Below are 12,800 nucleotides of genomic sequence, written 5' to 3'. Positions count from 1 at the left end.
TGTGAGATTAGAATCATAAAATCATTCTTGAAAGAATGATTTGAAAAAATTTGAAAAATTTGAAAATTTTTTCGTTAGCAAGTCACAAATTCCTGTGAAAAATTAGGTGCCTGGATTAATCTTACCTTTCATCATTAACTGTTTCCATTTAACTTGAGAAATATTTTCATTTATTCAATTTCTGATCTGTTAAAATCTTACCTAAATAGATGGAATAAAGAACTATGGCCACTTCTACAGGTGAGGTGGGGAATTTAACAAGCCTTTACATTTATCTGAAGGATGTGATGGACCAGTCCCATGAAGTACAGGTCAATCAGTGGTATTTTTTGAGTGCTTACTATGTGTAGTCACTGTACTAAGAGCTTGGGAGAGAACAGTACCACAGAATTAACAGCAGGTAGGGTCCCTGCTCATGAGTTTATGGTCAAGAAGGGGAGACATATTAATATGAGTAAATAAGTAACATATAATATAAAGTTATGTACATAAATGCTGTGGGGTTAGGGTGGGGTTAATATATGTCGATAGTCACAGATTCAAGTGCATAGATGACGCAGAAGGGAGAGCAAGCCGGGGAAAAGAAGGCTTAATCAGGGAAGACCTCTTGGAGGAGATTTGACCTTAATAATTCTTTTAAGGTGGAGCGAATTTTGGTCTGGCGTATATGGAGGGAGAGGGATTTCCAGACTAGGGGGAGAATGTGGAAAAGGGGTCGGTGGCGAGATAAATAAGATTGGGGCACGGTGAGTAAGCTGGTGCTAGAGGAACAGAGTGTGCAGGCTGGGCTGGAGTACGAAATCAGTGAGGTGAGGTAGGATGGGGCTAGCTGAGCATCTTAAAGCCAATGGTGAGTTTGTGCTTGCTGCCGTGGTGGAAAGGATAGCCATTGGAGGTTCAGGAGGAGTAGGGAGAAATGAACTGAATGATTTTGTTGAAAAATGATCCATGTAGCAGAGTGAAGTATGGACTGGAGTGGGGAAAGATGGGAGGCTGGGAGGTCAGCGAGGAGGCAGGTGGAGTAGTCAAGGCAGGATAGGATAATTGCTTGGATCAGCATGGTGGTAATAATAATAATGGTATTTGTTAAGCACTAGGCACTGTACTAAGTGCTGGGGTGGATACAAGCAAATTGGTTTGGACACAGTCCCTGTCCCATGTGGGGCTCACAATCTCAATCCCCATTTTACAGATGAGGGAACTGAGGCACAGAGAAGTGAAGTAACTTGTCCAAGGTCACACAGCAGACAAGTAGCGGAGCCGGGATTAGGACTCATGACCTTCTGACTCTTCCTAGGCCCGTGCCTATCCACTGTGCCAGTTTGGATGGAGAAGAAAGGGTGGATTTTACTTGATGTTGTGAAGGTAGAACCAACAGAATTTGGTGACAGATTGAATATGTGCGTAGGATGAGATGGGGGAGTTGAGGAGAATGCCAGGGTTACAGACTTGTGAGATAGGGAGGATAGTGGTGTTGTCTTTGGTGATAGGAAAGACAGGGGGAGAAAGATGCGTGCAGTTCTGGACATGTTCAGTTTGAGATCATCATCATCATCATCAATCGTATTTATTGAGCATTTACTATGTGCAGAGCACTGCACTAAGCGCTTGGGAAGTACAAATTGACAACTTATAGAGACAGTCCCTACCCAACAGTGGGCTCACAGTATAAAAGGGGGAGACAGAGAACAAAACCAAACATACTAACAATAGATATGTACAAATAAAATAAATAAATAAATAGAGTAATAAATATGTACAAACATATATACATATATACAGGTGCTGTGGGGAAGGGAAGGAGGTAAGATGGGGGGATGGAGAGGGGGATGAGGGGGAGAGGAAGGAAGGGGCTCAGTCTGGGAAGGCCTCCTGGAGGAGGTGAGCTCTCAGCAGGACCTTGAAGGGAGGAAGAGAGCTAGCTTGGCGGATGGGCAGAGGGAGGGCATTCCAGGCCCGGGGGAGGACATGGGCCGGGGGTCGATGGCGGGACAGGCGAGAGCGAGGCACAGTGAGGAGATTAGTGGCGGAGGAGCGGAGGGTGCGGGCTGGGCTGTAGAAGGAGAGAAGGGAGGTGAGGTAGGAGGGGGCGAGGTGATGGAGAGCCTTGAAGCCCAGGGTGAGGAGTTTCTGCCTGATGCGCAGATTGATTGTTAGCCACTGGAGATTTTTGAGGAGGGGAGTAATATGCCCAGAGCGTTTCTGGACAAAGATAATCCAGGCAGCAGCATGAAGTATGGATTGAAGTGGAGAGAGACACGAGGATGGGAGATCAGAGAGAAGGCTGATGCAGTAGTCCAGACGGGATAGGATGAGAGCTTGAACGAGCAGGGTAGCGGTTGGGATGGAGAGGAAAGGGCGGATCTTGGCAATGTTGTGGAGCTGAGACTGGCAGGTTTTGGTCACGGCTCGGATGTGAGGGGTGAATGAGAGAGCGGAGTCGAGGATGACACCAAGGTTGCGGGCTTGTGAGACGGGAAGGATGGTAGTGCCGTCAACAGAGATGGGAAAGTCAGGGAGAGGGCAAGGTTTGGGAGGGAAGACAAAGAGTTCAGTCTGTTCAGTTTGAGATGTTGGCAGGACATCCAGGTAGCGATGTCATGAAGGCAGAATGAAATGTGAGATTGCAGGGAAGGAGAGAGATCAGGGCTGAAGATGTAGGTTTGGGAACCATCTGCATAGAGATGGCAGTTGAAGCCATGGGAGTGAATAAGTTCTCCTAGTCACTGAGTGTAGATGGAAAATAGAAGGGGACCTAGAACTGAACCTTAGAGACCCCCACTGTCAGAGGGTGAGAGGCATAGGAGAAGCCAGCAAAAGAAACAGAAGGAGCGGTGAGAGAGATACCAGGAGAGGAGAGTTTGTGAATACAAGGTTGGATAAAGTTGCAAGAAGAAGTGGGTGGTCTAAAGTGTTGAAGGCAGCTGAGAGGTCTAGGAGGATTAGGAATAGAGTAAAGCCCAGTACAGTACTTGAAATTGCAAACAATATTTCAATAGACTAGTGATTGTAAAGAAATCACTGATCTGGGATCTGAGAAGAAAATCTCTGCTTTTTATTTTAGCTTACATGGATATTATGGGATGTACAAGATACAGGGGCAAAAACTTTGAGCTTTTGAGGAGAAACATCTTTAGAAGGAAATAATATGGGTATAAAGTGAGTGAGAGTTTGTGCTGTGGTTTGGTCTTTTTGTTTTGGGGGTGTGTGATTTATTTTTAACCTTTTAATTAACCCAAAAATCTGGGCATCACCCGATTTATGTTATTGTTGTTATTGCATGTTAATTGTTAACTGCTCTTAGTGCTGTCATTTACCTCACTGACCTCACCATGACCTTTCAATTCTCCTGCTCCCATCTTCCCATCCCAGTCTTTACCTTTCCCTGCCCCCTCCTCTTGCGCAGGCCCCCACCAAACCCCTGCCTTCCAACCCCTTCCCTTCCCTCTCGCCCCTATCCCATCCGTGTCCTCCTGTCTCAATGCCACCCCTCATCCTCCTCCCCCAACCCAGGCCCCCGCCAACTCATTCCCATCAAAACCTTCCCCACCTGCCGCACCCTTCCCCCTCTCCCCTACCTCTGCAGCTGCTGCCAAGTGTGGCCTATGGAACCTCTGCTCCATTATAGGTAAGCTCCCCTTCATCCTTGACCTATTCCTTTCCCTCCCCCGACCCCGGCTCCTCACCATCACTGAAACCTGGCAAACCTCTGACAACACCGTCTCTTCTCCTGCTTCTTCTCCACTCCCCCAGACTCACTGGGAAAGGAGGAGGTGTCGGGTTCCTTCTTGCACCTCAATGCCACTTTTGCACCGTCCCTCCTCCTCCTTCCCTTTCCTTCCCCTCCTTTGAAGCCCATATTATCTGCCTCTCCCACCCCCTCCAGATTCTTGTAGCCGTCATCTACCGCCTCCTTGGTCCCACCTCCAACTTCTTTAACCATTTTGATCCCTTTCTCACTTTGCTTCTCTCTTTTTCCATGCCCACTCTGATCCTCGGAGACGTCAACATCCACGTGGATGTACAGTGACTCCTCTGCCGCCCACCTTCTATCACTCCTTGACTCTGCCAACCTCCTGCTCCAACCCACCTCGCCCACTCGCTAACTTGGTTATACCCTCGATCTCATCATCTCTAACTGCTAGCTCTATCTCGACCCTCACCAACTCTGAAATCCCTCTCTCTGACCATAACCTTCTCACCTGCCTCCTCTCTCACAATCCCCCTCCCCGTAAATCTGTATTACTCCCCCACAGAGGCCTCTACTCTCTCGACCCCATCCATCTCTCTCAGCGCAGCACATCCCACCTTGCCTCCCTATCCACTGTACCCACTCTTGATGACCAAATTGATGCTCTCAACTCATTCGCTCCCCTCTCCCTTCATCGTTCTCACACCACTAACCCATAGCCCTGGATTACTGCCACTGTCCGCCTACTTCACTCTTATGCTCAAGCTGCTGAACGCTGCTGGTGAAAGTCTAAACTTAAATTTATCCTTTCTTGCCTTAACTCTGCCCCCTCCTCTGCCAGGGAAAACTATCTCTCTTTCCGTATTGACACCCATGCCCATCACCCCCATGAGCTGTTCTGGACATTTAACTCCCTCCTCAGGTCCCCTGTTCCTCCCCCTCCCCCATCCCTCACCGCCAACCATCTGGCCACCCAATTCATTAGGAAAATTAACACCATGAAGTCCGAGCTCCCCAAGGCACCTCTCCCCCTTCTCCATCCCCCCTGCTCTCAACCCCCTCCTCTACTTTCCCATCCTTCCCAGCAGTATCTTCAGATGAGATCTTCTCGCTCCTCTCAGGTGCCACACCCTCCATCTGTGCTTCTGACCCCATTCCCTCTCACCTTATAAAAACTCTCACCCCTTCCCTCCTCCCTTCTTTAACTTCCATCTTCAACCGATCACTCTCCAATGCCTTCTTCCCCTCTGCTTTCAAACATGCCCACATCCCCCCATCCTAAAAAAACCGTCTCTTGACCCCACTGCCCCCTCCAGTTATTGCCCCATCTCCCTCCTACCCTTCCTTTCCAAACTCCTAGAGCGAGTCATCTACACTTGCTCCTTCGAATTCCTCAACTTTAACTCTCTCCTGTACCCACTTCAGTCTGGCTTCCGTCCCCTCCACTCCACTGAAACTACCCTCTCAAAGGTCACCAATGACCTCCTTCTTGCCAAATCCAATGGCTCCTACTCTATCGTAATCCTCGACCTCTCAGCTGCCTTTGACACTGTTGACCATCCCTTTCTCCTCAACATGTTATCCAACCTTGGCTTCACGGACTCCGACCTCTCCTGGTTCTCCTCTTATCTCTCTGGCCATTCATTCTCAGTCTCCTTCACGGGCTCCTCCTCCCCTTCCCATCCCTTAACTGTAGGGGTTCCTCAAGGGTCACTTCTTGGTCCCTTTCTATTCTCCATCTGTACTCACTCCTTTGATGAACTCATTCGCTCCCATGGCTTCAACTATCATCTCTACACAGATAATACCCAAATCTACATCTCCTCCTCTATTCTCTCTCCCTCCTTCCAGGCTCATATCTCCTCCTGCCTTCAGGACATTTCCACCTGAACGTCCACCTACCACCTAAAACTCAACGTCTAAGACTGAGCTCCTTATCTTCCCTTCCAAACCCTGTCATCTCCCTGTCTTTCCCGTCACTGTGGACGGCACTACCATCCTTCCTGTCTCACAAGCCAACAACTTTGGTGACATCCTTGACTCTGCTCTCATTCACCCCACACATCCAGTCTGTCACCAAAACCTGCCGGTCTCACCTTCACAACATCGCCAAGATCCACCCTTTCTTCTCCATCCAAACTGCTACCTTGTTGGTACAATCAGTCATCCTATCCTGACTGGATTACTGCGTCAGCATCCTTTCTGATCTCCCAACCTCCTTTCTCTCCCCACTTCAGTCTGTACTTCACTCTACTGCCTGGATTATCTTTCTACAGAAACTCTCTGGGCATGTCACCCCCCTCCTCAAAAATCTCCAGTGGTTGCCTATCAACCTTTGTATCAAGCAAAAACTCCTTACTATTGGCTTCAAAGCACTCCATCATCTTGTCCCCTTTTACCTCATCTCCCTTCTCTCCTTCTACAGCCCAGTCCGCACACGCTGATCCTCTGCTACTAACCTTCTCACTGTGTCTCGTTCTCGCCTGTCCCGCCGTCAACCCCGACCCACGTCCTACCTCTGGCCTGGAATGCCCTCCCTCCTCACATCCACCAAACTAGCTCTCTTTCCCCCTTCAAAGCCCTACTGAAAGCTCACCTCCTCCAGGAGACCTTCCCAGACTGAGCACCCCTTTTCCTCTGCTCCTCCTCCACTCCCTATAGCCCCTACTCCATGCCTCTGCTCTACCCCCCTCTCTGCCCCACAGCACTTGTGTATATATGTACATATTTATTATTCTATTTATTTTATTAATGATGTGCATATATCCATAATTCTGTTTATTTATACTGATGCTGTTGATGCCTGTCCACTTGTTTTTTTGTCTGTCTCCCCCCTTCTAGACTGTGAGCCCATTGGGTAGGGATTGTCTCTGTTCCCGAATTGTACTTTCCAAGTGCTTAGTACAGTGCTCTGCACACAGTAAGTGCTCAATAAATATGAATGAATGAATGGACCATATCTTTCAACACCTTTTTGGTTGTATATGCATCCACTGCAGTTAATTTTGAGAGTATACTACAGTTTTGTACTGTTGGCAAGTTTTAATCACAGCAGTAGACATGGATTTAGTGAAGTAGAAAATACAACATTTTGACTCTCGCTGTAGATGCCAGATCTGGCTGGTAGTGAAACCTGACAGAGTTGGAGACAAGGTTTTTAGTGAGCTTGTTTTCCCAACATGGTCAATCAAAGTCTTGGACAGTGCTTAGCAGCCACATAATACTGAATTATGCAACCGAGACTGCTTTTGAATGTTTTAAACAAAAGAATGTTTATCGAGGAAACCAGCGAAGAATGTTCTCTGTAAAACATTCATGAAGTTCAGCCTTGGCAACCTTTATTCAGTTCTTTTCAAAAGTCCTTTAAACATGCCAGTCTAGTTGTATAGTCCATTTAAAATGACCATTTCCCATGGTCCCTTTCAGTATTTTTGGATTAGTATTTATCCAAAGAAATCTGGCTTTAAAACTGAATCAGAAATAAAATTCATACCATTTCATCATCTCTTGTTAGTTTGGGGCTGTTTTATTTTGCCTAAGATATTATGTAGATAAGCTAGTACAACATCTCTCTATTTTGAAGATTAAAGGGCTATTAATTTGGAATAAAATGGATGGCAGAGGAAGATGCTGTTTAACTTTTTGGTTGTCATTTGTGTATGAGATGTAATGAAGCTCATTTTCTGGGATGTAATGGGAGGTGTAATGGTGTTTGAGAGCATACTGAGTGCAACACACCATACTAAGCATTTGGGAAAGAACAACAGAAGCAAAACCCATATCCCCACCCAGGAGGAGTTTGCCATCTAACAGAGGAGATAGATATATACATTGTGTAGCAGAAGCAGTTGAAAAAAGAAGGATCAGGTAAAATTCAGTTGGCCAGGAAGTAAAAATTTAAAAAACCCGATCTAAATAAGCATGATGGCTCCAAGAAATGAATTTACAGGAGTCAATGTAGGATACAAATAAGCTGTGTAGGGCCCTTTCTGGAACTTTAGGGTAAATTCCCAATTTGAAAGACTAATCCTGAAATAAGTCTTCAAAGCAGGTCCATCCATTTCTTATTTGGTCTTCAGAATAATGGAAGAGTTTCCCCCTGGCCTGGAATGCCCTCCCTCCCCACATCTGCCAAGCTAGCTCTCTTCCTCCCTTCAAGGCCCTACTGAGAGCTCACCTCCTCCAGGAGGCCTTCCCAGACTGAGCCCCCTCCTTTCCCTCCCCCTCCTTCCTCTCCCCCTCCTCCCCCTCTCCATTCCCTCCGCCTCACCTCCCTCCCTTCCCCACAGCACCTGTATATATGTGTATGTTTGTACGTATTTATTACTCTATTTTACTTGTACATATCTATTCTATTTTATTTTGCTAATATGTTTTGTTTTGTTCTCTGTCTCCCCCTTCTAGACTGTGAGCCCACTGTTGGGTAGGGACCGTCTCTATATGTTGCCAACTTGTACTTTCCAAGCGCTTAGTACAGTGCTCTGCACACAGTAGGCGCTCAATAAATACGATTGATTGATTGATTGAATGAATGTAGGCCCATGAGTAACAGTTCAAGAGCATAATGCAAATATGAACAAAATAGAAGTTGAGGGGATGTTAATGATCAGGTGTATGAAGGTTATACAGAAGAGGGATCCATTTTTCATTGTCATTGAGTATAGAAGAAATTGTATTTTGGATTGCAGTATTAGGAATTTTTTGACAATGGTGTTTTTAAAAACAAAGCAAGGGTTGGGTTTAAATGGGCACCCAAAGGCAAGGAGGGGTTGGACTATGGCTAGTAGCCAGCTTGGGTGAGGTGCGTGGGAGTTGGGAATGGTGAAGTGGTGGGGAGGAGGCCAGGCCCTCACCCCCAACGATCTGGCCTTCTACTTCATTAGTAAAATTAACTCCATCAGGTCTGAGCTCCCCAAAGTCACTCCTCCCCCTTCTCCAACCCCCCTGCTCTCAACCCTCTCCGCAGAGGAGCTCTCCTCCCTCCTCTCAAGCGCTACCCCGGCCACCTGTGCTTCTGACCCCATTCCCTCTCATCTTATGAAATCTCTCGCCCCTTCCCTCCTCCCCTCCTTAACTTCCATCTTCAACTGCTCACTCTCCACTGGTTCCTTCCCCTCTGCCTTCAAACATGCTCACGTCTCCCCATCCTAAAAAAGCCCTCTCTTGACCCCACCTCTCCTTCTAGTTATTGCCCTATCTCCCTCCTACCATTCCTTTCCAAACTCCTTGAATGAGTCGTCTACACCTGCTGCCTCGAATTCCTCAACGCCAACTCTCTCCTCGACCCCCTCCAATCTGGCTTCTGTCCCCTACATTCCACCGAAACTGCCCTCTCAAAGGTCACCAGTGACCTCCTGCTTGCCAAATCCAACGGGTCCTACTCTATCCTAATCCTCCTTGACCTCTCAGGTGCCTTTGACACTGCGGACCACCCCCTTCTCCTTAACACACTATCCAACCTTGGCTTCACAGACTCTGTCCTCTCCTGGTTCTCCTTTTATCTCTCCGGCCATTCATTCTCAGTCTCCTTTGCAGGCTCCTCAAGGGGTTCCTCAAGGGTCAGTTCTTGGTCCCCTTCTGTTCTCTATCTACACTCCCTTGGTGAACTCATTCACTCCCATGGCTTCAGCTATCATCTCTACACTGATGACACCCAAATCTACATCTCTGCCCCTGCTCTCTCTCCCTCCCTTCGGGCTCATGTCTCCTCCTGCTTTCAGGACATCTCCATCTGGATGTCTGCCCACCATCTAAAACTCAGTATGTTCAAGATTGAACTCCTTATCTTCCCTCCCAAACGCTGCTCTCTCCCTGACTTTCCCATCACTGTAGACGGCACTACCATCCTTCCCGTCTCACAAGCCCGCAACCTTGGTGTCATCCTCAACTCTGCACTCTCGTTCACCCCTCACATCCAATCCGTCACCAAAACCTGCCCGTCTCACCTCAGCAACATCGCCAAGATCCGCCCTTTCCTCTCCATCCAAACCACTACCCTGCTGGTTCAATCTCTCATCATATCCCGACTGGATTACTGTATCAGCCTCCTCGCTGATCTCCCATCCTCCTGTCTTTCCCCACTTCAGTCTACACTTCACTCTGCTGCCCGGATTATCTTTGTAGGGAAATGCTCTGGGCATGTTACTCCCCTCCTCAAAAATCTCCAGTGGCTACCAGTCAACATACGCATCAGGCAGAAACTCCTCACTCTCGGCTTCAAGGCTCTCCATCACCTCGCCCCCTCCTACCTCACCTCCCTTCTTTCCTTCTACAGCCCAACCCACACCCTCTGCTCCTCTGCCCTCTAACCTCCTCACTCGTTCTCGCCTGTCCCGCCGTCGACCCCTGGTCCACGTCCTCCCCCTGGCCTGAAATGCCCTCCCTCCCAACATCCGTCAAGCTAGCTCTCTTTCTCCCTACAAAGCCCTACTGAGAGCTCACCTCCTCCAGGAGGCCTTCCCAGATTGAGCCTCCTCCTTCCTCTCCCCCTCCCCATCCCCCCTGCCCTACCTCCTCCCCTCCCCACAGCACCTGTATATATGTTTGTACATATTTACTACTCTATTTTACTTGTACATATTTACTATTCTATTTTGTTAATGATGTGCATCTAGCTTTACTTCTATTTATTCTGATGACTTGACACCTGTCCACATGTTTTGTTTTGTTGTCTGTCTCCCCCCTGTAGACTGTGAGCCCGTTGTTGGGTAGGGACCGTCTCTATATGTTGCTATGTTGCCAACTTGTACTTCCCCAGCGCTTAGTACAGTGCTCTGCACACAGTAAGCGCTCAATAAATATGATTGAATGAATGAATGGAAGCCATTGACCCTGTGACCAATTTTATTAGCTTCACCCCCACCGCTTCCCTGGACTGCCCTGTCCCTCTCAACAAGAAGGGGGTTGGTAGGTAGTAGTGTAATAGAATTTATTAAGTTCTGACCATGCGTACAGCACTGTACTAAGCACTGAGAGAGAATACACAGGTAGGAATTAGACATGGCCCCTGTTCCTTGTGACTCCCAATCAAATTAGCTGCAACAGGGCTTCTGTCTGCTTTCTCCCATCCCCTACTTCAAGCCAGAAATCAGCAGCCCCTGTCTTGCTCAACTTAGGCAACTGGGCATGTTGGCCACAGGCCAGAAACAGGCACTCTGCTCCATTCCCAGAGACACTGGAGGATGAACTCCAAACATGGACTGCTCTCTCCGTGTGGCCTTCTTGCCTTGTGTGTGAGTCCACCAAGTCTGGACTGCTTTCTGTATATGACCTTCTAGGTCAAGGTGGTGGGGATGGGTGGGGTGTTTGTGTTACTGTGCATGCCCATTTCCTTGACTTTGGGGTGTGTAGCTCCGTGATTTGGTGTCTCTGCCTCATTTTTTCCTTCATTCCATCAAATTCACTCTCCCTTTTGAAATTAAAAGCTGGTTCCCCTCTCCGTGAGTACTTTTTTCGGCAGCATGTACCTTACAGTCTTGTGAGTAAAGTAAATGTGAAGGTCCTCAAATATCTGCCCCGCAATTAATTCCTCTAGTTCCAGGAAACTGGGGAACGGAATTGGGAGTTGCAGGCCGGAGGTATATCTAGGGTTAATACAGTGATTCAGAAGAAACTATTGCATAGGACATTTGTATTATCCAGCAACGCAACTACAGTATTATGCAGACTTCTACAAATTCCAGAGCATATTAAATCACTGTATTTGTTTGAAGGGAAGATTTAAGCTTATGTTCACCCCATTCCGTATTTTGAATTGTTGAATAGCTAGCATGCTGGATTCTTACTCTTTACAATTGTCTTTTCCTCTTGACAGAAATGCGTTATAAGATGTAATTTGGAAGGTGCTATTACCAGGCTCAGAAATTCTGGTGTAGATCACACCTGTGATGGGTTCCAGTCCCCAAACTAATACATTTTAATCCTCTTTCACAGATGCAGAACTACAAGAAGCTATCAAACGCAGCCTTGAGGAAATGTAGTTGAAGTTACACCTGTAAATGAACTCCTGGCATTGAATTGTCTCGGGATCATGGAATCCCGCACTCAACTTAAGGACAAGAACTTCGCTAGTAAAACTGCTTTTGGAAAATATTGCTGCCTCGTTTGATTTCAATCTAACATCCATTTCTAGCTATACCAATACCAGTCATCTAGATTTGCTATGAGACATATGCAAAGAAAATATAAATAAAACATTATTATGTTTTACTTTGAGTTGTTAACAATTCCCCTAGGAGACATATAACTCTGAATAGTTGGCTGAGGAGAATGCTTAGCTTTTTCTGTATCATCTTTAATAGCCTTTAATTTCATTCTCAGTTTTTAGGTGACTTGTTATTTCAGATACAAGTAAAACTATGTTTACCTAATTATTGGAAAGTCCCTATTTCATAGTATTCATCTTACTACTCTAATGTCCTTGGTATTTGGTAAATTTGGATGCCTGTTTAGTTTCTTTCTTTTTTTAATTTTACGGGCTTTATCCCCACTGCTGTGAATGCAGCTTTATGTGATCTGCTTTAATTAGACAAGTTTTAAGTCCTGTATTTTCTTTATTCCCCTTTCAAAAAAAAAGTTTAGGAAGAAAGGGTCCTTGGTTATGTAAAATTTTGATGTTATTTTATCCATACTGGATTTCTGTATGTTCTAATATATATCTTGTCTTTTGTTTAAAGGGGTGGTGGTAAAACATTTGAATAGAATTAAATTTATTTTTAACAACTTTTGTCTTTATTTTTATAATAGCTGTATTTCCCTTCAGATCTATTTAAAAAGCAAAACATAAAACCAACCAAAGTGTATTCAACAGTATTCCTTCTTAGAATAGTTTTTCAGACATAAACATTGAAATCCTTGGTTTTCTAAAAGTATTGAAAAACAATTTTACTTAACTTTGCTTTCAACTTGTCAGTCTTCATTGTTTTGAAAGTACCAGGAAATGGAGCACCTGACATAGAAATGCAAAGCACCACAAAGAGTTTCCTTACATCTCTTATACAAATGGCATTGAAAGAAAAAAAATTCTTCAGGCCTTCTGGTGAGGCATTGGTAGGAGAAAAGGTAAGTCGTGGGAGTGATGGCTGTAGTGGCAAGCAGGTTTTCTGGGGTG

At 46.1% G+C, this 12,800-nt stretch overlaps 1 protein-coding gene across 1 annotated transcript in view; it reads left to right on the top strand.

Annotated features, from left to right (window-relative positions):
- LOC119928180 (E3 SUMO-protein ligase ZNF451-like) overlaps nucleotides 1–12,412 on the top strand; it is a 68,889-nt gene extending 56,477 nt beyond the window's left edge. Inside the window, exon 14 of the mRNA XM_038746190.1 lies at nucleotides 11,624–12,412. Within this exon, the coding sequence (XP_038602118.1) occupies nucleotides 11,624–11,670 (47 nt within the window). The 3' untranslated portion in view covers nucleotides 11,671–12,412. The remainder of the gene's footprint in view (nucleotides 1–11,623) is intronic.
- The last annotated feature ends 388 nt before the right edge of the window (nucleotides 12,413–12,800 follow it).

Source organism: Tachyglossus aculeatus, chromosome 1, assembly GCF_015852505.1.
Source record: "Tachyglossus aculeatus isolate mTacAcu1 chromosome 1, mTacAcu1.pri, whole genome shotgun sequence".
Lineage (NCBI taxonomy): Eukaryota > Metazoa > Chordata > Mammalia > Monotremata > Tachyglossidae > Tachyglossus > Tachyglossus aculeatus.
The sequence above is the reverse complement of the archived record's forward strand: the minus strand, read 5'-3'. Positions and strand labels throughout refer to the sequence as shown.